At 44.0% G+C, this 20,927-nt stretch overlaps 1 protein-coding gene across 1 annotated transcript in view; it reads right to left on the bottom strand.

Annotated features, from left to right (window-relative positions):
• Positions 1-3,673: 3,673 nt before the first annotated feature.
• H3-3A (H3.3 histone A) overlaps positions 3,674-20,927 on the bottom strand; it is a 35,726-nt gene continuing 18,472 nt past the window's right edge. Inside the window, exon 4 of the mRNA XM_085610408.1 lies at positions 3,674-4,331. Within this exon, the coding sequence (XP_085466534.1) occupies positions 4,203-4,331 (129 nt within the window). The 3' untranslated portion in view covers positions 3,674-4,202. The remainder of the gene's footprint in view (positions 4,332-20,927) is intronic.

Raw genomic sequence — 20,927 nt, 5'->3', positions numbered from 1 at the left:
GCTCATTACGTGCTGTATAACGGGTAGGCTGGTGTAAAACCCTACTTTGATGAAAGCCAATACTACCGAGTTGTTGCATAATATTATTATTTGGACATTGGATTCTAACATGATGATCCGATAACTTGGAATATGTGTGTGTATAGAGATATATATATATATATATACACACACACATTTTTTTTTCATTCCGCAACCAAAAACGGAGAGCACACACGGATTGGTTCTTTGCTGGTGTTTTATTGTACAGACCCAACCCCCCCCCCCCGACAGAAGAGTTTCACCTTTCGGCTTCCTCAATGTCAGTTTCTCTAGTTTTTGCGCGATTATTTAAAATTCTCATACATCACGTGATTTCTTAGACATAAAAATAGGACTTACGCAACATATGTTCTAAATAAAATGCATGGCGGCCATCTACAAACTTGTTATATACATAAAGTGCTATCAACTAAAGTGGTCAGTGCTTTAAAACTTTTTGTAACAACAAAAACATTATTTTACTATTATTATTATTATACACATGAAGACCAAAGTTTAGCATTTCTAAAATCACGAAACAATTCTAAACCACCTTGTATCTATGGTTAAGTCCATGTGCGAAATTGGCAAATAAGTTCATTTGTAAATTTATAAATCATTTTCCAATTCTTAAAAAAAGAACACATTTCATAATTTAAGAATGATATTCTAAAACCCAATTAGTAAAATAGTTAATATGCACAAAATTGTGTCATTTTGTTGCTACCACAATTGTGCCCTGAATGGGCTTTCAAAGAATGTCAAGTCTTACTGAGGATGGGGTGTATTAAACTGTATCTAGAGTTCAAGGTTTGGATGGAAACAAATCTTTCTTTATCTTTTTCACTCACATCTCTTCATCGTTGTTCAATCCTATCGGAGTTTTGGTTTGAAGGTCTGTGATGTATTTAGACTCTAGAGCCCGAAGCTTGCACACCCTATTCCCTCCTCTTTCTTGTTTCTCCATCTGGTCTATGCAGTAGACTTGGAGGAGATCCCTGTTGCTCTGATGGAATTTCTCAAAATGGTGAGCAACAGGGTAAGTCGCATCCTTGTTTGCAATTGCACGCATGTGCTCAAGGATGCGCTTTTTTGTTGGATGTATGGTGCTGCCGATATAACGTTTTTGGCATAGGCATATCAGACAATACACAGTATATTCTGAATTGCAATTCAAGAATCTTTTAAATCGTACGTACAGGCCTAGGATCCCCTGGTCTGCCCTGATAGGTGGTTACTTTACCGCTAGATTTACAGGTTTTGCAGTGTTTGCACAGAAACTAGATCAGCCCTAGAGTAGCCCCTCTCTTTGAACCTTTGCAGAGCTTCCTCTTTTGCGTTAATACAGCTCTGCGTCATGGTGCAGTTGCGTTTCAAACGCAGTAGCTCTCCGAAAGGTATATTTTTTTATTGGGCTCAATGGGTGATGGCTACCTGCATGTAAAACGCTGTTGTCGGTTTTCTATACAGTCGGGTTAGTATGGTGTTATTTTCTATGTATACTTCCAGATCCAGGTAAGTGACTGATCTTTCGCCGATATTACTGGTAAATTTGATATTCAATTTGTTGTTAAATGTGGCAACATACTCCTCAGCCGAGGAGCGGCTGCCACGCCAAACAAAAAGAGCGTCAATATACCCGGCCCACAATGTTATTTTGTCCAGCCACAAATCATTGATCTCCCCCCCCCCCCCAGGCCACGTGCTTCTCCCACCAGCCCACGAATAAATTCGCTTAGCTGGGGGCAAAGCACGTTACTGGTAAAGTTGGCCTGCAAAGGTAAAGATGTTCTTGTTTAAACAAAAAGTGATCATGTTAAGGAGCATCTCATTGTGTTTCCGAAATTTCAATTCTCTCTTCTTGAGAAACCAATCTACAGCCTTGAGACCATTCCCATGTTTGATACACGTGTATAGGCTGATGTCCAAAGTTATGAGAAGCATATCATTGTCCCACGTGATACCTTCAATTTGTCTCATGAAGTCCGGAGTGTCCAGGACATAGGAAGCCAGATCCCTGACTAAAGGTGCTAAAAAGGAATCAATGTATACCACTGTGTTTTCTACAAGACTGCCGATGGAGGCAACTATAGGCCTACCTGGTGGATGTTTTAGGTCTTTATGAACTTTGGGCAGGTGGCAACAAATATATATATATAGTAACACAAAATAAATACTGACAAATGTTAAAAAATAAATACCATTAAACTGGGAGCCCTAGCTATTATCCCTCCCAAACTTTTGATCCTCTTTGGAGGCCAAGGCTTGGCTGATAGTTTACTTACAGCGGGGTCCTTAGCTGTGAACCAGTGTGGCTCTTTGTGGCTTGCTTTTCCCTCTGCACTCAAGGACATTAATGTAGCAGCTGGTTTTGCATGCTTTGAGACGCACATCTTCGGCTCGGTCCCTATACACCCTTGTGAAGGTACCATGTTTTAGGTGCCCCAGTCTCTCAGCGACTTATGTCTCTGTCTCTCAGTGTCCTTGACTACCTCAGAGTTCCTTTTCTGTGTCCACGAGTATGTCCTCTTCTTCACTTGACAAGCCCAGCTCTGTTAAGGACTCCTAAATTCCCTTTGGGGCAGCCAAGGCGTAATGTGCTGATCTTTGCATCGTCCTGATCATCTTTGGCCAAAAATTCAGCACATGCCGTGCAGTCAAGAGCTGTGGTTCTTCGTGAGGCAGAGATTTCACAACGTGTGGCTGCCCTTCTGTGTGTATTTGTGATCACACTTTGGGCAAAATCTAAAGGGGTGGGTGCTCTATGCCCCTTTCTCATTCTCGGACTCACACGGCTGCATTGTGTGTCAGACTTGATCGCCTCTGTTTTTCAGTAATATTCAGTGTTTTCGCCTAACACTCATCGTGATCCCTGTTCTTGCCAGAGTTTTCAATCTTTTTATTTTAAAAGTGAACTTTTGAGATGCAGCTACTTTTTTACTCAACCCCGGTGCTCTCTTCTATACATCCAGGCCCAACAGGGGAGTAAAGAATCCAAGCATGGTGACTACGCCGAAGGGTTTCCAGGGCGCATGACCGACTTCATACAAGGAGTGACATGGCACCAAATGGTCGATGGCTCGACAAAGCAGAGGAGGAACGGAGGATAAAAGTCTATTTAAAAAAAAAAAAAAAAAAAAAAAAAAAAAAAAAAAAAACACCATTCCAGATTGAATTACCTGAGAGTAGAATAATGCACAGCACGTGAATCGAGAAAAGATGAACGTTGTACGATAGGGAATTTGGAGAAGACAGGTCGAATATCTCTACTGTAAATAGTAATAGGCCCATCTCTGCAGCACACTACCAGCCTCTGATACTGGTGCAAGACCAATGCAGTCTTTAGTATTGGATTGGTGGGCGGGGACACAGATTTCAAATGGATCATACCACAGAGCACTCCAAAATAGTGTGGTTCAGGGGTCCCACATATCCAGATGCATCCTTTCAACCGAAAAAAAGATGTCTTGTGGATATATGAATCCAAGCCACCTCATAGCAACCTTCATAGCTAGGGGTAAATTACGACCCATTGGAAAGCAGCAAAGCAAACCTATTTGGAAAAGCAAAGCTAACGGCACAGGGAATAAATTCTGACCTTTAGATTAAACCACATTAGATCAAAATTACAGATGAAACACCCAAGAGCATGTGTAGTATAATGTATTTTAATAGCAAACTTACAGGAACAGCACAGAAGACGGACAACATTAAAAACATGGATTTGCACGTAGGACTTGCACGTAGGACAACCAAGTTAGAAATGGGTGGAATCTACTGTGTGATAAAAACGCTACAAACGCCATTAAGTTGCCATCAATAAGAAATTTACTTGTTTAAAAAAATCCAAATGCTGGCATAGTCCTGAAAAATTGAAAACAGACGTATTTATAATTGTTATAAAGTTGAACTGCTGAAACATTTGACTGCTTTAATGCTTTGTGTCCTCGTATTTATATTAAAAAATCACACACAAATGAAAATGGAAAAATAAAATAACTGTCAATACCCAATTCTGACCCCTATGTTTTCCTTTAACGACCATACATGTAGTTCTCTTTAAATTCCTCCTCCCACCACCCCCCATGGAAAATAGCTACGTTCATCACTACCAATACCAGGAAGAAGAGATTTTTTTCTGTTTCAATAATGACAATGTTTTCCACCTCTAGCAGAGGAGCTTAGGCGCGTTCGCCACGTATGCGGCGTGCTAGCTGGATATCTTTTGGCATGATTGTGACGCGCTTGGCGTGGATGGCGCACAGATTGGTGTCTTCAAATAGGCCAACAAGGTAAGCTTCACTCGCCTCCTACAAAAACAGAAAACAGCAATCAAGGTCAGCCCATGCACTTATTTTTAGACCAATTTTTTTCATTTGATGCAATGATACTGTAGCAATGACATGATCTGAAGTACATTCCTGCAAATCTCTGGCCGATTACTAAGAACAGTTTATTTGGTACCACCTGCCAAAAACAAAAAATAAAATAAAAATCACCCTGGAAGGTTTAGGCTACCATCAGCTAATCATAATTGTTAAATGAGTCCCATTGAGAAATGTAAGTAAATATGGAAAAATCACCAATTCTGAAACTCTGACTTACCTCATGAGGACCAGAGATTGACACTCATTGTATACTAATGTCTACACACGAGGAAGTCAAACTAAAGTAGAGCTGCAGAAGGACAGTCACTCTAGATAAGTGTTCTTTAAAGGATGTTTTACGGGGGTTGGGTTAACGGAGAAGTCCAGAAAGGTATATGGCTATGGAGTAGATGACTGAAGCAATCTCAGCCACTCCAAAAGAGCTTATGAGAATCAATGTCCATGGTAAAATTTACTATTTAAATGGCAAAAGCGAACATTGTTGCAACGCTGGATATAGAAAGCATGTTAATATCAGAAAATAAAAAGTAACAATTTGCAAGTTTCTTTAACTACATACATTGTGTCAACCAAAGCCCCTCAGAACGTTTGGCACTTTACAGTTAGTTTTAAATTCATGCTATATTCTAAGAAAACACGCTACAAAACAATGTGCGCTTTTTTGGCAATATGCCCCCAATGGATTATTTTACATTCCTTCTATAGTAGATAAACTGAAAAAGATACTGGACAATCAATCCTTAAGGTCAACATTTTAAAGATGGTGATCCCCTCGAAGTCCCATACGTTTCGGCTAGCTTGCAATACGCAACACTTCACACATTCGTTCAGGATCTCTCCATTGACTCTTGAATACAATAATTGGTCAGCATTAACAGGGTTGAAGATCACGGATGTAGATATTGATGGAGGTAGGTTTTAAAGAAAAACTAATAATTTTACCAGACTTCTACCGAAAAAGGTTTCCTTTGCCTACAAACTTTTTAAACATGTTAATCTAGTGGTGCACCACTTCAATCTTCTGTCCAGCTTTATGGTGAACAGCTAAAGTGCATTATGACATGAAAGCAAGAACTAGCAATGGGAGGAAGCACTACGAGTTCCGATTGGTGCAAAGATCTTAATCTTGGCTCTTCCAAAAAATAGATACAAAGCCTAAACACTTCCTGGTCAAAGAGTAGTGGACTGATTTAGAGTTCGGCAGATGGGTTACTCTGTCAAACATGATGGAAACCCCACCCACCATATTTTAAGTGCCAATGGATATAATGCACTTTTAAGACAGCGGACAGGATATCTGTCGCATTTATGATAGAGTAACTCATCCACCAAATCCTAAATCTGGACCAAAGTCTCTAGAACATGACATCAAATAAATAATGCCAGCAAAATACATCAAAAGCAGTACACAAAGGTTCTACAAACCTTACTTACATGCATGTGTTTAGAACAAAAGCCCAAAGATGGACCTTTTTGATCAGATCAAAAGTCACCAAGTCTATCAGAGTAGCAGACACTCACTGAAAGACTATGGCCTTAGTAGCTGTTTCTGCCTTAAAGGCCCCACAAGTGAGTTAGGAATCAAAAGGATGTGAAAGGAAAAGCCTGATCACAATGCAATTCAACAAAGCTACTGCCCTCTTCATGGTCATAACTCGCACAGAAGTTAGAGACACGAGAAAGAAATCAAGAGAAATATTCGAAGTAAGATACAAAATTGAGTAGATAGTTCTAGTTTTGATGTAGTTTCCATAGGAAGAGGTTTTTTTCAATTGCCAATAATGTTGGCATTATTGGTCAAATTCTCGTGAAATTTTAAAAACTAGTTTGACACTCAATTTAGCTGCTGTCTTGAAAGTTTCTGGGTGATCGGTCAAGCAGGGGCTGAAGAAGGGGGGGGGGGGAGGGGGGGGTCCAAAACAAGTTGTCAGCATGTTAATTTCCATAGAACTTTAGGCACAGCCACAGCCCTTACTGCCGAATGGAATTACGCCTTATCTGGCAGATATGTAGCTGTTGGTTCAGAAAGCACCCTTTTTGTGATTCGGGGTAAGGAATATGCTACTTACCAGTATGCATCTGTTCTTGGCATGTAGAGCTGCAGAGTTGTACACTTAGCATAGATCGCCATCTGGTGTTGGGCCCGGATGTTTGCAGTTTGTTTTTCTTCTTGGACAGTCTTTGGAAGTCACGAGTTTGGTGACTCCTCCTTCGGTCCGTACTGCGCATGGGCTTCGGCTCCATCCTCAGATTGTTTTTCGCCAACAGGGAAATGATGGAGCGTAGTAATAACAGTGAGAAACCCATGTGTTGTATCTAAATAAGATGTACTGGAACGGATACAGGTAGCCGGGGAGGCGGGTGGGCGTGTACAACTCTGCAGCTCTACATGCCAAGAACAGATGCATACTGGTAAGTAGCATATTCCGTTCGAGGCATATGAGCTGCAGATTGTACACTTAGCATAGATTATATAGCAGTACCCAACCTTAGCGGCGACCACCGGTATCCGTTGCAGCTGTTTGAAAAAGTGTCTTTAGTACAGCCTGGCCCACCCTAGCTTGCTGCTTGGAATGCACATCTACACAGTAGTGTTTTGTGAAGGTGTGCGGTGTAGACCATGTGGCTGCTTTGCAGATGTCATCTAAGGGTATATTCCCTAGAAAAGCCATAGAAGCCCCTAACTTTCTTGTAGAGTGGGCTTTAGGAGGAACAGATAATGTTCTCTTTGCCTTTTGATAGCAAATTTGTATGCATTTTACAATCCACCTAGCTATCCCTGATTTAGAAATGGGGTTGCCTTTATGTGGTGGAGAGAAGGAAACGAACAATTGTTTAGTCTTCCTGAAGGGTTGCGTTCTTTGTATGTAGTATAGCAACGCCCTTTTCACATCAAGTGTGTGTAAGGCCCTTTCTGCAACAGATTGGGGTTGCGAAAAGAAGACAGGTAATTCCACTGATTGATTGAGGTGGAAGGGGGAAATGACTTTGGGCAGAAACTTCGGATTTGTGCGAAGTATGACCTTGCTGTGATGCATTTGTATGTAGGGTTCCTGTATGGTGAACGCTTGTATTTCACCAACCCTTCTAAGGGAAGTGATAGCTACAAGGAAAGCTGTTTTCCAGGTGAGAAACTGTAGCTCACATTTGTGCATTGGTTCGAAGGGCGGACCCATTAGTCGTGTAAGAACTAAATTTAGATTCCATACAGGGGAAGGTGGTGCCCTGGGAGGAATTACGCGTTTAAGGCCTTCCATGAAGGCTTTAATAGCGGGCACTCTGAAGAGTGATAAATGCTGTCTGTTTTGTAGATAAGCAGCGATCGCTGCTAGGTGTAGGCGTATGGATGAATATGCCAGGTTACACCTGTGAAGATGGAGCAGATAGCATATGATGTGCTGTATAGATGCATCTAGAGGGTTGATTGTATTGTTACGGCAGTAAATTACAAATCTTTTCCACTTTGCGGCATAGCATGCTCTAGTGGTAGGACGTCTGGCTTCCATGATGATGTTAATGCCATCAGGGGGAAGGTTAAGGTATCCGAATTCTAGGATTTCAGGAGCCAGATCGCCAGGTTGAGCTGAGCTGGGTCCGGGTGCCTGATTTCTCCATGGTTCTGGGTTAGGAGGCATGGGGATAGATGCAGTTTTTGATGTGGTACCACTGACAGTTGTAGTAGCGTGGTGTACCACGGCTGCCTGGCCCACGTCGGAGCTACCAGAATCAGTGTGAGGGAGTGCTGTTGTAGCTTCCTGACCACTAATGGAATTAGTGGGAGAGGTGGAAAGGCGTATGCAAATCTGCCTGACCAGTTCATCCATATCGCATTGCCCTTGGACAATGGGTGTGGGTATCTGGCGGCGAAGCTTGGGCATTTTTTGTTTTCGTGGGTGGCGAAGAGGTCTATCTGAGGATGCCCCCACTGTTGGAAGAATGGGTGAAGAACTTGTGGATGCAGTTCCCATTCGTGTAGTTGTTGCGTTTGTCTGCTGAGCAGATCTGCCATGGTGTTTTGTACGCCTGGAACGTGCTGTGCCAGGAGAAAGATGTTTTGAGGAATTGCCCATCTCCATATGCTCTGGGCTAAGCGGGAGAGCTGGGGAGAGTGTGTCCCCCCCTGTTTTTGGATATAATACATTGCAGTCATATTGTCTGTGCGAATGAGGACTGCTTTGCCCGAAATCTGTTTTTGGAAAGATTTTAGGGCTAGAAAGATCGCCAAGAGCTCCAGATGGTTGATGTGGAGCGATTTTTGCTGTGGCGTCCATAGACCTTGCATGGTGAGGTGTAGAAGGTGCGCTCCCCAGCCGGAGAGCGATGCGTCCGCTGTTAGAGTCACCTGAGGAACCGGGTCCAGGAACGGCCGCCCTTTGGAAAAGTTTGTGGTGTTCCACCACTGCAGAGAGTGATGTGTGCGGCCGTCCACCAACACCAGATCCGTCAGCTGCCCCTGGGCCTGGTTCCACTGTTGTGCTAGACACTCTTAAAGTGGACGCATGTGGAGTCTTGCATGGGGCACTATGAAGATGCAAGACGCCATCATTCCTATAAGCTTCATAAACACTCTTGCTGGAAGAGAGTGTTGAGGAAGGAATGTTTTGCGTAAGGCTTGAATGCTTGTGATTCTGGCTGAGTTTGGATAGGCAATACCTTTGGAGGTGTCTATAGTGGCCCCGAGATATTGCTTTGTGTGAGATGGTATGAGGTGGGACTTTTGGTAGTTCACCGTGAAGCCTAGCTGGTGGAGCAGTTGGATGGTGCTGTTTGTATGTTGCACACATTGGTCGTAGGACGCGGCTTTTATCAGCCAGTCGTCTAGGTAAGGGAAGACGTGAATATGTTGACGTCTGAGGTGTGCTGCTACTACTGCTAGGCATTTGGTAAACACCCGTGGTGCGGTGGTGACCCCGAAGGGGAGAACCGTGAATTGGTAATGTTGCCCGTCCACCACGAACCTGAGGTATATCCTGTGAGAGGGGTGTATTGGAATGTGAAAGTATGCGTCTTTCAGATCCAAGGTTGTGAGGAAGTCTCCCTGGCAGAGGAGTGGGAGGACTTGCTGTAGGGTGACCATGTGAAAATGGTCTGAATGTATGTAGGCATTTAGAGGCCGGAGGTCGAGAATGGGTCTGAGGGTCCCGTCTTTCTTTGGTATTAAGAAATATAGGGAGTAGACCCCTAGATTTTGTTGATTGACGGGGACCTGCTCTATAGCGTGTTTTTGGAGGAGTGAGAGTACCTCTTGTTTGAGCAGTGTGGAATGTTCTTGAGACATTGGACGGTGCCTTGGTGGGATATTGGGTGGGGTAGATGTTAGTTCGAGACAGTACCCTGACCGAATGATTTGGGTCACCCATTTGTCCGATGTTATGGACTCCCATGTGTGGAAAAAGTCTTGTAGTCTGCCCCCGACCGGAGTGAGGTGGTCTGGGGGGAGCGGAGGGGAGTCATTGTGCGGGTGGGGTGGCAGAACGGGTGTTGTTGGTTTTGCCCCTGCCCTTATTGTTGTTGCCTCTGTAACCGCCCCTTTGATTGCCCTTTGAAAAGGTATTTTGAGGAGGGGACTTGTAGGAGGTAGAGGCGTTATCGGTGGAGGAGCCTCTGCCTGTGCCACGAAAGGACGAGCGTCGAAAGGAACGTTTAGAGGCTTGTGTTTGGAGTGCCCCCATAGACTTTGCTGTGTCTGTGTCCTTTTTCATCTTTTCCAACGCTTCGTCTACCTTTGGCCCAAAGAGAGTTTGCTGGTCAAAGGGGTGATTGAGTATGGACGCCTGGACTTCAGGCTTGAACCCTGAGATCCTGAGCCAGGCATGGCGACGAAGCAGGACACTTGTATTTATGGCTCTAGAAGCAGTGTCGGCTGCATCGAGGGCACACTTAATGGAGGTGTTTGTAATTAGTTTACCCTCCTGTATTAGGTCATGAGCCTTGCGCTTGTGTTTTTCTGGAAGGTGCTGCATAAGAGCCTCTAGTTCGTCATAGTGTGCTCTGTCATATCGCGCAAGCAGTGCTTGTGTGTTTGCAATGCGCCACATGTTTGCAGCTTGGGAGGCGGTGCGTTTACCAGACGCGTCCAGAAGTTTAGATTCCTTGTCTGGCGGTGGGGCTTCTCCTGAGGATTGGGAGTTAGCCCGCTTTCTAGCTGTGGAGACAACGAGGGAATCTAGGGGAGCAGGGCCCTTAATGTATGCAGGGTCTGTGGGTGCCGCTTTGTACTTCTCTATTCTAGGGTTCAGTACTCTGGCCCTGACAGGGTCTTTGAACACCTCTGTAGCGTGCTTGGTGACACCCTTAAGCATGGGTAAAATAGAAGTGGATTTGTCTTGTATGTCAAATGTATCCAGTAGGAAGTCTTCTTCCACTGGTTCACGGTGCATGTCCACCCCATGGTAGTGTGCTGCTCTCTGCACTAAATGATGAAACCCTAAGGAGTCCTCTGGAGGAGACGGCCTGGATGGGTATAGGTCGTCCTGAGGTATATCTGGGTTATTGTAATCCTCCCATGGGTCTGGGGTCCCTGGTGGAGTGGGATCCATTGGGGCGTCCGCCGGGTAATTGTCCGGGTCCCCGTCATCCGGATCTGGGGATGGGGCCGGATCGTAGTGAGGTGGAGGTGGCGGAGACCTGGGAGGGGGAGGGGGTGGAGGTGGTGGAGGAGGTAGGGGAGGCGGTAGTGGGGAGGGCACTCTGAGGGGTGAAGTAGCAGAGTCCTTCCTTTTGGGTGGTGGAGGAGGAGCCGGAGTATCAAGGCGTCTTTTCTTGATAATTAAAGTCAATAGTCCAGTCTTTGGATCTTTGGACAGAGTCTTTTGTAGAGGGTCTGGTGTAAACAGAGCCAGTGGCGTCGAATCGTCCGTCGGCACCGGTGATTTCGGAGCCGAGGGCTTCGATGGTTTGTGTGCGCCATGCTTTTTTGGGGCCTCCTGTTTTTTCGGCGTCGAAGGAGTTTTCGGCGTCGGAGCGTCGGTGCCGACAGATTTATGTTTGTGTTTGGTCGGCACCGAGAGTCCAGGCTTCGGCACCGGTGGCTTCGGAGTCGAGCTGGATATTGCTTTCTTCGGTGCCGGATGCTGTTTTTCAGCACCGGGCGTCGGCTGGCTCGATCCCGAGCTGCCGTGAGACTTTGGATGCTTCGACACCGAGCCCGAAGGTGGGGTGATCGAAGCTTTGGTCTTGGTTTTGCCCAGGCCGGCAGGCGAGGGAGTAACCTGAGTCTCTTTGGTTTTGGGCGCGGGGGTGGGAGGGGGCACAGTACTCACGGCCCGCTGCGCCGGTGTGATGTCCTCCACGTCGGAGTCGTCTGCTTCGGAAGCGCCGACGACGTCTTCTTCCTGCTCGGTGTGTGTTTGCCCCGAAGCTTCGGCGCCGTCTCCGAAGATGTCCGGTGGAGCTGCAGACGATGAGTGCGCCATGGTGCGTCGAGCTTTTCGATCCCGGATGGTTTTCTTCGATCGAAAAGACTTACAGGCGGGGCAGTCTCTGGCCTCGTGTTCTGGAGAGAGGCAAAGATTACACACCTGATGGAGGTCGGTGTGGGGAAATTTAGACCCACATTTTGGGCACTTTTTGAACGGAGTCCTTTCCATCGGCCTGGACCGGAGTCGAGGAGGGCCCGAAGGCCGGTGCCGATGTACGGGATGGAGAAAAGTGCCGCTTCGAGAGATGAAGATGATGATGAAGAAACTCGAAGATACGAGGATTTTCCGTCGAGGCTGGAACCGTAGAAGTTCGAAGCCGGAGCACGAAGTATCACATCCGAGCCCGATGGCGGAAAAAAACAATCTGAGGATGGAGCCGAAGCCCATGCGCAGTACGGACCGAAGGAGGAGTCACCAAACTCGTGACTTCCAAAGACTGTCCAAGAAGAAAAACAAACTGCAAACATCCGGGCCCAACACCAGATGGCGATCTATGCTAAGTGTACAATCTGCAGCTCATATGCCTCGAACATGTTTTTTTTTTTAAACATTAAAGAAAACTTGTGTGTTGAATATATATATGCCAAAAGGAATCGCCTCACAAATTGCACACCATAGACGTACAAGAGACGAACACGGACCCAATAGTAAGTGCTGGTTTTCTTTATTCAGTCCAAAACCGCAACACCGCCATGACGCGTTTCGGCCTACCAGAGGCCTTGATCACATGGCGCCATAGTTAGAATCCTGAACTCTTAAAGTGCTAGTGCAAGGTCATGTGCCAAATTCTACCAATGAACATAGACAACAGATTTAATCGTTCATATATAGTGCAAGTATACAATATACAAAAATAACAATAATAACTGTAAAATACGTTATTGCCTCTAAGAAAAACGAGTAGGGGCAAAGAAAACATATATATAGTGTAAACACACGTTTAGGCAAAGTGCAAAAACATGGCAAATTCTAATAACAGCTAATGGATGGAATAAAACCGATAGTCACAGCAAAAAACAAAAATGTATATATAACATTGCCATACATTGTTTCCCGCAGGGGGCATACGTATGCAAAACACGACAAGATAATAAGCTAATATAGACGCTGGGCAAACACCCCATGGCTGGCAACTATGAAAGGGAATTATTCATTGATTAACATTTAGACAATCAAAATTATTGGCTAACAAATTTTTGGCTAACCAATTTTTCCAAATGGGTGTCATGTCCTGTGACAATTGACCATCTTTTCTATGAGTAGGTCGGGGTGAAAAAATGCCGATATATAATGTCACTCTAATTTATCATATTTATTCCCTGTGCGTGAGTGGTTTAATCCATTGTTATTTGTAGATTAATGCCTAAAATCGGTTAGCTGCTGGTGTCACTAAGGCCTCCTATATCTGACTATGTTCAAAAGTGCTCGTGCTAAGTGATTAAAACAATAAAGCATTATTTCTGGTGACTCCTAGATAAAAGGAAGGGGAAGGAGGAGGGGAAAAAAGGAAAGGAAAGGGACTTCCAATTTCATAACATGTACCATTCCTGGAGGATAGATAACAGATTGAACTAACATTAGATGTACAGTACCAGACTGATAGTGGCTATTTGTCTCAAAGCCACGTAAAAAAATCTTCACTGGAGTTTAGTCCATTCGGCATTTTGGAGTCTAGCTCCAAAATGTACCGTGTTTCCAATTTCCTTAGAAGGGCTTCTCGGTCCCCACCTCGTCTAAGTGGTGGAACTGAGTCTATGACGAAGTAGCTAAGGTGTTCTAGACTACTTTTGTGTTTCTCCTTGAAGTGTCTTGCTACTGGGTAGGATACGTCATGGTTGGTAATAGCCCTCATGTGCTGGAGTATATGTTTGTGTGCCTGCAATTTGGTGCTGCCAATGTATTGCAGGCCAGCACATAAACTGCGAAGTCAGTTCTGCACGTTAGTTTTTTAGTGATTTTACAAGGTGTTTCGAAAAACGGAGAAGAATAGGATGTCATGCTTTTGCCCAACGTACAAGCTTTGCAGGTGGAACATTTGATGAACCCTTTGCTGGCCTGTAGCCAATTGCCTGTGTTACCACCTATTTCGGGACTGCTTTTTACTAACATGTTGCTCATTGAGCGAGCCTTCCGAAATGTAATGGCAGGGGCATTTGGTACGGTCCCACCAATCACTGGATCATTGCGTATAAGAGCCCAATTTTTCTTGAAGATTCTACGCAATGTATTTTGTTGGCGGCTATATGTTAAAATCAGTCTAGGTGCATCCGTTTGAATAGACGCTGGGCTGATGGCGAATGAAGAATCAGATTTCAAACTCAGAACTTGACCTCTAGATAGAGATCTTGTTTTGGACATGGCCTTATCTATAACTGCTGAAGAATATCCCCTTGCTAGAAACCTTAGTTTGCTTTCCTCTTGGGCTGCCCAACAATTATCATCAGTGCTGCAAATCCGTCTGATGCGCAGCATCTCCCCATAGGGAATGCTGCGTATAAGGTGCTCTGGATGATGGCTACTCGCATTGATATGCCGCAACACCTCCAGCTCTCATGCTGGGATCAGACTGGCTGCCAAAACTTCAACCGGAAGTGTTGGTAGCCATCTTGTCACTCTGCTTGAACCAAGTCACAGAAACAAATGTTAAAAGAGAGAAAAAGGCACACGTGTGTGTGGATAGTTTACACATTTTCTGCGAGTCGCGCTCGATCCACGAATCTCACAGAAAATTAAAGAAGAAAAAAAAAAACACATGGAGCTCGTCCTCCAGCGCTTGTAACTATAATCAGCCCCTGGGGGCATTTAAATAAGGGAGCTGCATGTTCAGCAGCTCCATCCGTCAAAGCAATGCCGGCTCCCGAAGGAGGAGAGGATCTGGCAGGGACCGCAAGGGTCTTGAGGCTCCCCCAGTGTCCCCCCAACAGAATGGGTGCTCCGAGTAGGACCAGGTCACCAACAATTGAGGCAGGCCCTAGGAGATGGGCTCCCCGGGGTCAATATCAGCCAGGGAGGGAGGACGCTCGCTCCCCCCCCCCCTTTTATTATTATAAATAGACAGGCAATTACCCCTTTCTTCACCGCTCTGCAAACATGCCTCCTGACACTGCTGGTTGGGGGATGAAGTCCCCTTGGATGTCAACAAGTCCTCCTGTTACCTCCGACACAGCCTGACTGCTGAGAGGACTTTGCAGAGTGGTAGAGAAAGGGTGTGTGGCCTCCAAACACGCCTCCTGGCGCACTGCTGGTTGGCAGGGGGGATGGGGAGGAGAGAAAGTAGTCTTGGATGCAGAGGATTCTTTGGAACCCAGAATTCCTTTGGTTACCTCCAGTTTGACCCACACAGCAGATTCCTGAGAGCTGGTTGCAGACCCCACCCCCTTTTTACACCACTCTGCAAACAGGACTGCTAGTTAAAAAAACTATACAAATTCACTTTAAAAAAACCAAAGGTTACAGAGACTGTATAGTTAAACAGAATTTGAAAAACCTTAAATGTTCACTGAAAATAAAGAAACAAAGGTTGCAGGAACATTATGGTTCGGATCAGATTTCACTCATACAAAACCACAGAAATTCAGCAGTTATACTTACCCGAGTTAACTATAACTTACGCCCCCGCAATGCACTGCTTATGACATCACATATTACATCACTAAGGACATGGTCAGTGACATCACTGATAAAATCACCGATTACATCATCCACAGAACCACTCCCACACCCACAAACATCTTGTACACCCACCCACATTCCCATGCAGACCCATACCAGCACTCCTATCCACTCGCTCCTCCATAGAGGCACTCCCACACCCACTCACTCGTACAGCCACTCAACCATTCACTCACCCATACAGCCACTCATAGCCTCACTCACCCAATTATTTACCTAGTGTCATTCACACACCAACACACCCTCCCAACACAGCCACTCACTCGCCCATACAAACTCACTCACACACCCACTTACATACCCATTCACACATCCATGTGAGCACTCAACACATCTGTTCTCACTCATACAGCCATTCACTGACACTCCAATACAGTCACTCACACACCAACTCAATTAACCAAACATCCACTTAAACAGCCACTCACTCATCCATACAGCCACTTGCACACCGAGTCACTCACTCATACAGCCATTCAGACACCCACTTAGTCACTACCCACCCACTTACCCACCCATAGAACCACTCTCACCCATACAGCTACTCAGACAGCATCTCACACGCCCACACAGATACCCACTTATACACCCATACACAAGGTTTCAGGCACAAAGCCACTCACATAGTATATGTTAGACGTAGTAGTACACCTAGCATACTAATTTATTTTTTGTAGTGGGTTGGTATATATGTTTAACACCCATAAACACTTACTTGATGTCACTGACCAGGTCATAAGTGACTTAATATGCGAGGTCATAAGCAGTGCGGAGCGCAAGTTATAGTTAACTCAGGTGACTAGAACTACTGAATTTCTATGGTTTTCTAGGAGTGAAACCTAAACCCAACTAAGTGAATTTCTATGATTTTTTTTCTCCTACTTACTAACTATACCTACCCTGCAAGTGATGGGATTGGGGGGGGCGGGGGGATTAGTATATATACACATACACACAGTTTTTTCCACCCACACACAGTGCATACAAATAGAGCAATCTCAGGAGACACAAGTAACTACATGTTAACAAGCATACTTGGCATAGGATCCTTAAAAAAAAAAATACACCTTTCTCCCTTTGACCATCTTTCTATCACTTGACCAAAACAGCATTCTGCATAACCTGTGGCATGGCGCCATAAGCAACCAACCATGTAGACTGACATTTGCTTATTTTACTTCCAGTGCACATAAAAAAAATGTTTTTAACTAGGTACCCACAAGCAGATAGATAACAATATGTCGAGTTTCACAGTGAGGAATAGGTCTTTGGCACAGCAAGATATGGGCTACACAAAATACAAGAGCCCCGCTGAAATAATTTTCAGGAATAAATAGATCTGATTGCATAGATACACTGGTTTCCTGTAGCAGTATTTTTGGGGTGGCAGTGCCTTAGCTAGGTAGTCAGGAAATGTGCCCAGTGGGCATGTGAAAGTCATAATGTACAATCTAGAAGCGAGGCATAAGGAGGAAAAGGTCATTAAAACCAACTTGCATTAAGCAGGTCTATTTAACATCTGGCGCAGAGGGGCGGGCATGAACAGTTGGGATTTGAATCTTGAGGTGAATTGCGCCATTGATTGGTAACAGCACGTCTGGGTAGGTTGTGCCAGATGTGAAGAACCGCCACTGTGCAAGTTACCCTCCGTTTACATCGGTTGTTGAGACCAAAAGACTTTAGCAAAGCAGAAGAGTTGTGTATGAGTGTATATGATACCAGTCATATTATGGGGTGAAACTGGATGGGGATACAAGGGTTTTTAGGTCTCGCGTGACCCAGCGCATGCGCTGGTCTGGCGAGACTTTGAGAGGGCTCCAAAAAGTGCTACCAGGCCAGCCTAGAGCTACAGTGCATGTGTGGGGGGCGCACGCTGCGCTTGACCGCGATTACTTTTACAGCCGCTTGGCATAACCAATAGTTCTCGCTTTTGGGACCTTATAAGTATTTAGTTATGCAACTGTTGCATGGCTAAACACTTATAAGGTCCCAAAGACACTACCTATTGGCTATGCCAATGCTTGTTTTCTTAGGAGTTTGATCTGGTGGATGGCTTATTCTACTGCTACCACTAGGTAAGGCGGACTTGTGAGTCGCACAACACTTATGTTGATGTTAACTTAAGTTACGCTGCTCTGCTTCCCTCCCACCCTACTTACTATTCTTCCTTTACTCTTGTTTTACAGTTTTCTGGGGAGTAGTTTGTAGCTGTGGTTCTTTTAGTCAGAGTTGCTAAGTATACAGAATACAAGTATTGTGTACTTTCTACTATATTCTCAGGTGTGGGGTTAGAGAGCGCTAGTTTTTTTATTTACAAGTATGGGAATGGTTTGGTTTTGCAGCCATTAAAAGGGCTGAACCAAAAACAAATCTCAGACATTCCAAGAACGAGATCACAGGACAGAAAAAAGTGAAGGCTGCAATGATGTGCCAATATTGGGCATAATCCTTTACTCCAATTTTAGAAGTTAGTTACTTTGCAATTTGGTGCGCAGTGAAGACTAACACGTAGGAAAGCTTAAAAACGCCTTATCCTTTTTCGAAGTATACATCTGTAGCGTGGAGGTGATCTTCAAGGGGCACAGTAATCCACTATACACCACTAACCAGTGAGACTAGATAAAATTGCATGCAGGACTGAAAATTAACACACATCAGGCATAGTGCTGTAACTAACCAATAGCATCCAACACCAAAAATACAGACAGCCATTTTACCTCGGATAACTCTGGTATGTACAGATCCCACCGGTATTAATGTATACTAATTATATATATATATATATATATATATATATATATATATTTTCCCCCGTTATAGTTAGTTCAGATAACTATAACTCGCGCGCCCGCATTCCTCTGCTCATGACGTCACATATTACATCACTCATGACATGGTCAGTGGCATCACTAATGACATCATCCTTGTGATAGAGTGGCGGTCGCGCGAGTTATAGTTATCTGAACTAACTAACGGGGGAATTTCATTGGTTTTTTACGAGTGAAATATCCACCTAACTATAACATGTGTGAAACCTATGATTTTAAGTGAATTTGCAAGGTTTTTTAAATGCTAATTCCTAACTATAACGTGTGTGAAACCTATGGTTTTTTCAGTGAATTTGTACGTTTTTTTAAATGCTAAGTTATTTATGTATTAATTTTTATATATTTATTTTTCAATAAACTACGTATTTTTTTTATTGTTTTTCACCGCACCCCCGCGATTTAAAAACAAACATTTTAATGTTTTTTTCTGCCTTCGGGGTCCTTCAGGGATCCCCTGACAAAGGCTAGGGGGTCAGGAACTCTCTACCCTGCCCCCTTTTCACGTTCGCCACGTTCCTTTTCCACTCTCGCACTGAAAACAAACAAAATGGCGGCCGACACTTCCTGATCGACCGATTCGAACGTTGACTGACATGTAACAACCAATCAGAATTACGCTCGCGCACGTTAGGGTGCGCAGCTATAGATATGTATGTGCTTTTAACAGCAATTTTCTCAGGAACTACTGAACAGATTGACTCCATATATGCAAAAGGCACATCCCTGACCTGAGGACTACCTCTGCCAAATTTCAAGTAATTCTGTTCAGCCGTTCGGGCTGTACCTTCTACTAAAGGTCCTATGGGAAAATGCATGGGGAAAACGCGTTATATATATATATATATATATATATATATATATTCAAAAATTACACAAGATTTAATTTAAATTTAACAAGCAGGTCCAGTCTTTTTGAATAATTGACTTAAGTCATTAACAGATTACAATAAATTTCACAGGACACTTAAAAACCTAATGGTGACAATGAAAATAAACAGGCCGAGTACAAAGACGCACTTGTAATAAGAATTTTTTTAAATCTATATATAAAATCATTAAGGAGCCCCAAGATCCCATGACGGCAACTGAAAATATATGGTACTTTTAGTATGCTGGTGTAGAATTGCACGCACCAAAAGGTTCGAGCCACACAACTTTATCGTCTTCCCCTCCTGGAGGCATATTGGCCACAAGTCTTACCTGCTTAACCAAGAGACCAACTGTGCTTGGCAGAAATAAGCAAACGAGTAGCCAACCTGGCTTTTAATCTAAATTAAAAATTAGAGAAAGCCCTCAAACCAAAGGGACAAGTTCTGCAAACTCTTAACTCCACAGCCCGCTCTCTTCCCCCCCCCCCCCCAACAAGGTAAATACTAACCCTGCAAGCAATCACTCACTCCTCGATATATGCACTTTTACAATGGTTTCTCTAGTACAACATTACCTAATACAACAGAAGTTTGGAAAAATATATATGGCTTCTATCATATTATAGATATATTAGAAAAAAAAAAAAAAAAGGTTTCACGTTTAAAATTGAATACACACAAAGAAACCTATAAATAACACCTATACATAACAAAAGGGAGACGCTCTAAGAAAAATATAATTGGACTTTACATTAAATACACCTCTACTTTTTATGTCACTGGGTATCCCTGAATTCGAATAATAGCATATAGAGATCACAAGTGCACTGTAGATCGTGCCTTCAAATTCCTTCGAGTTTCTGTGGAAACCACTCACAACAACCACCTTCAAGACTATCGCATAAATATCTCCTCTCCAATACACTTTCTTATAATAGCTGTTGATAATACAATCAAATATTTCAAACTCCTTCCGGCCCACTTCACTACGACTTATCTTGGGTCCCACATATTACACTTCTAGCCGTACAGACCTACGTGGTGGCCTTTGCTGACCCGAAGTATCCATTACCAGGCATTAAAATGAATTCTCCAACAAGTCCCTATTGGTCAGGAGTTCACTGTAATCAATCAATGGGGATTGATGTGGAGTATTGTCCCAAACTCAATAATATATGGTCTGCTCCTCCATATTAAAAGGGCTTTCTACTTAAATCACCCACTGGTGTTGGAACACCTTTTGTTTCAGAACATCTGTGGTCACCAACTCACCACCACCGTTCGTGTCCGTACAGGGAGGGAGTGGGGCTGAAATAATGGGGAATGAGTAAGCTATTGGGGCACAGTGAGCACCAGCATGAGGAAGAGCCAAGCACTGGGATAAATTAACAGGGTGAAGAATGCTTTCAAGACGAGCAGGAGGAAGAAGTAGGACAGTGGAGTGACTTCTGATGAGACCAGGGGGGGGGGGGGGGGGGTAGAGGAGAAAGTGAAAAAACAAATGGGACAAACAGGGAAAGAAGAGACCATGCACTTCTTCCACTGCTAAAAGTAAAAATAATGTGCAGGCTTGCATAAAGAAAAATAGTTCACTCACATCAGTGGAAGGATACAAGTCATCCAATCAGAACACTGCAAAACTAAAATGCTCCTTGACAAGCCAAACAAAAATAAGGAAGGGGTGTCTCTGCATCAAGACCAGAAAACTGAAATCGGAAAATAATAAAA

The sequence above is a fragment of the Triturus cristatus genome, chromosome 6 (genome assembly GCF_964204655.1).
Source record: "Triturus cristatus chromosome 6, aTriCri1.1, whole genome shotgun sequence".
NCBI classification, from domain to species: domain Eukaryota; kingdom Metazoa; phylum Chordata; class Amphibia; order Caudata; family Salamandridae; genus Triturus; species Triturus cristatus.
Note: the sequence above shows the minus strand (reverse complement) of the source record. Positions and strands in the feature narration are given on the sequence as shown.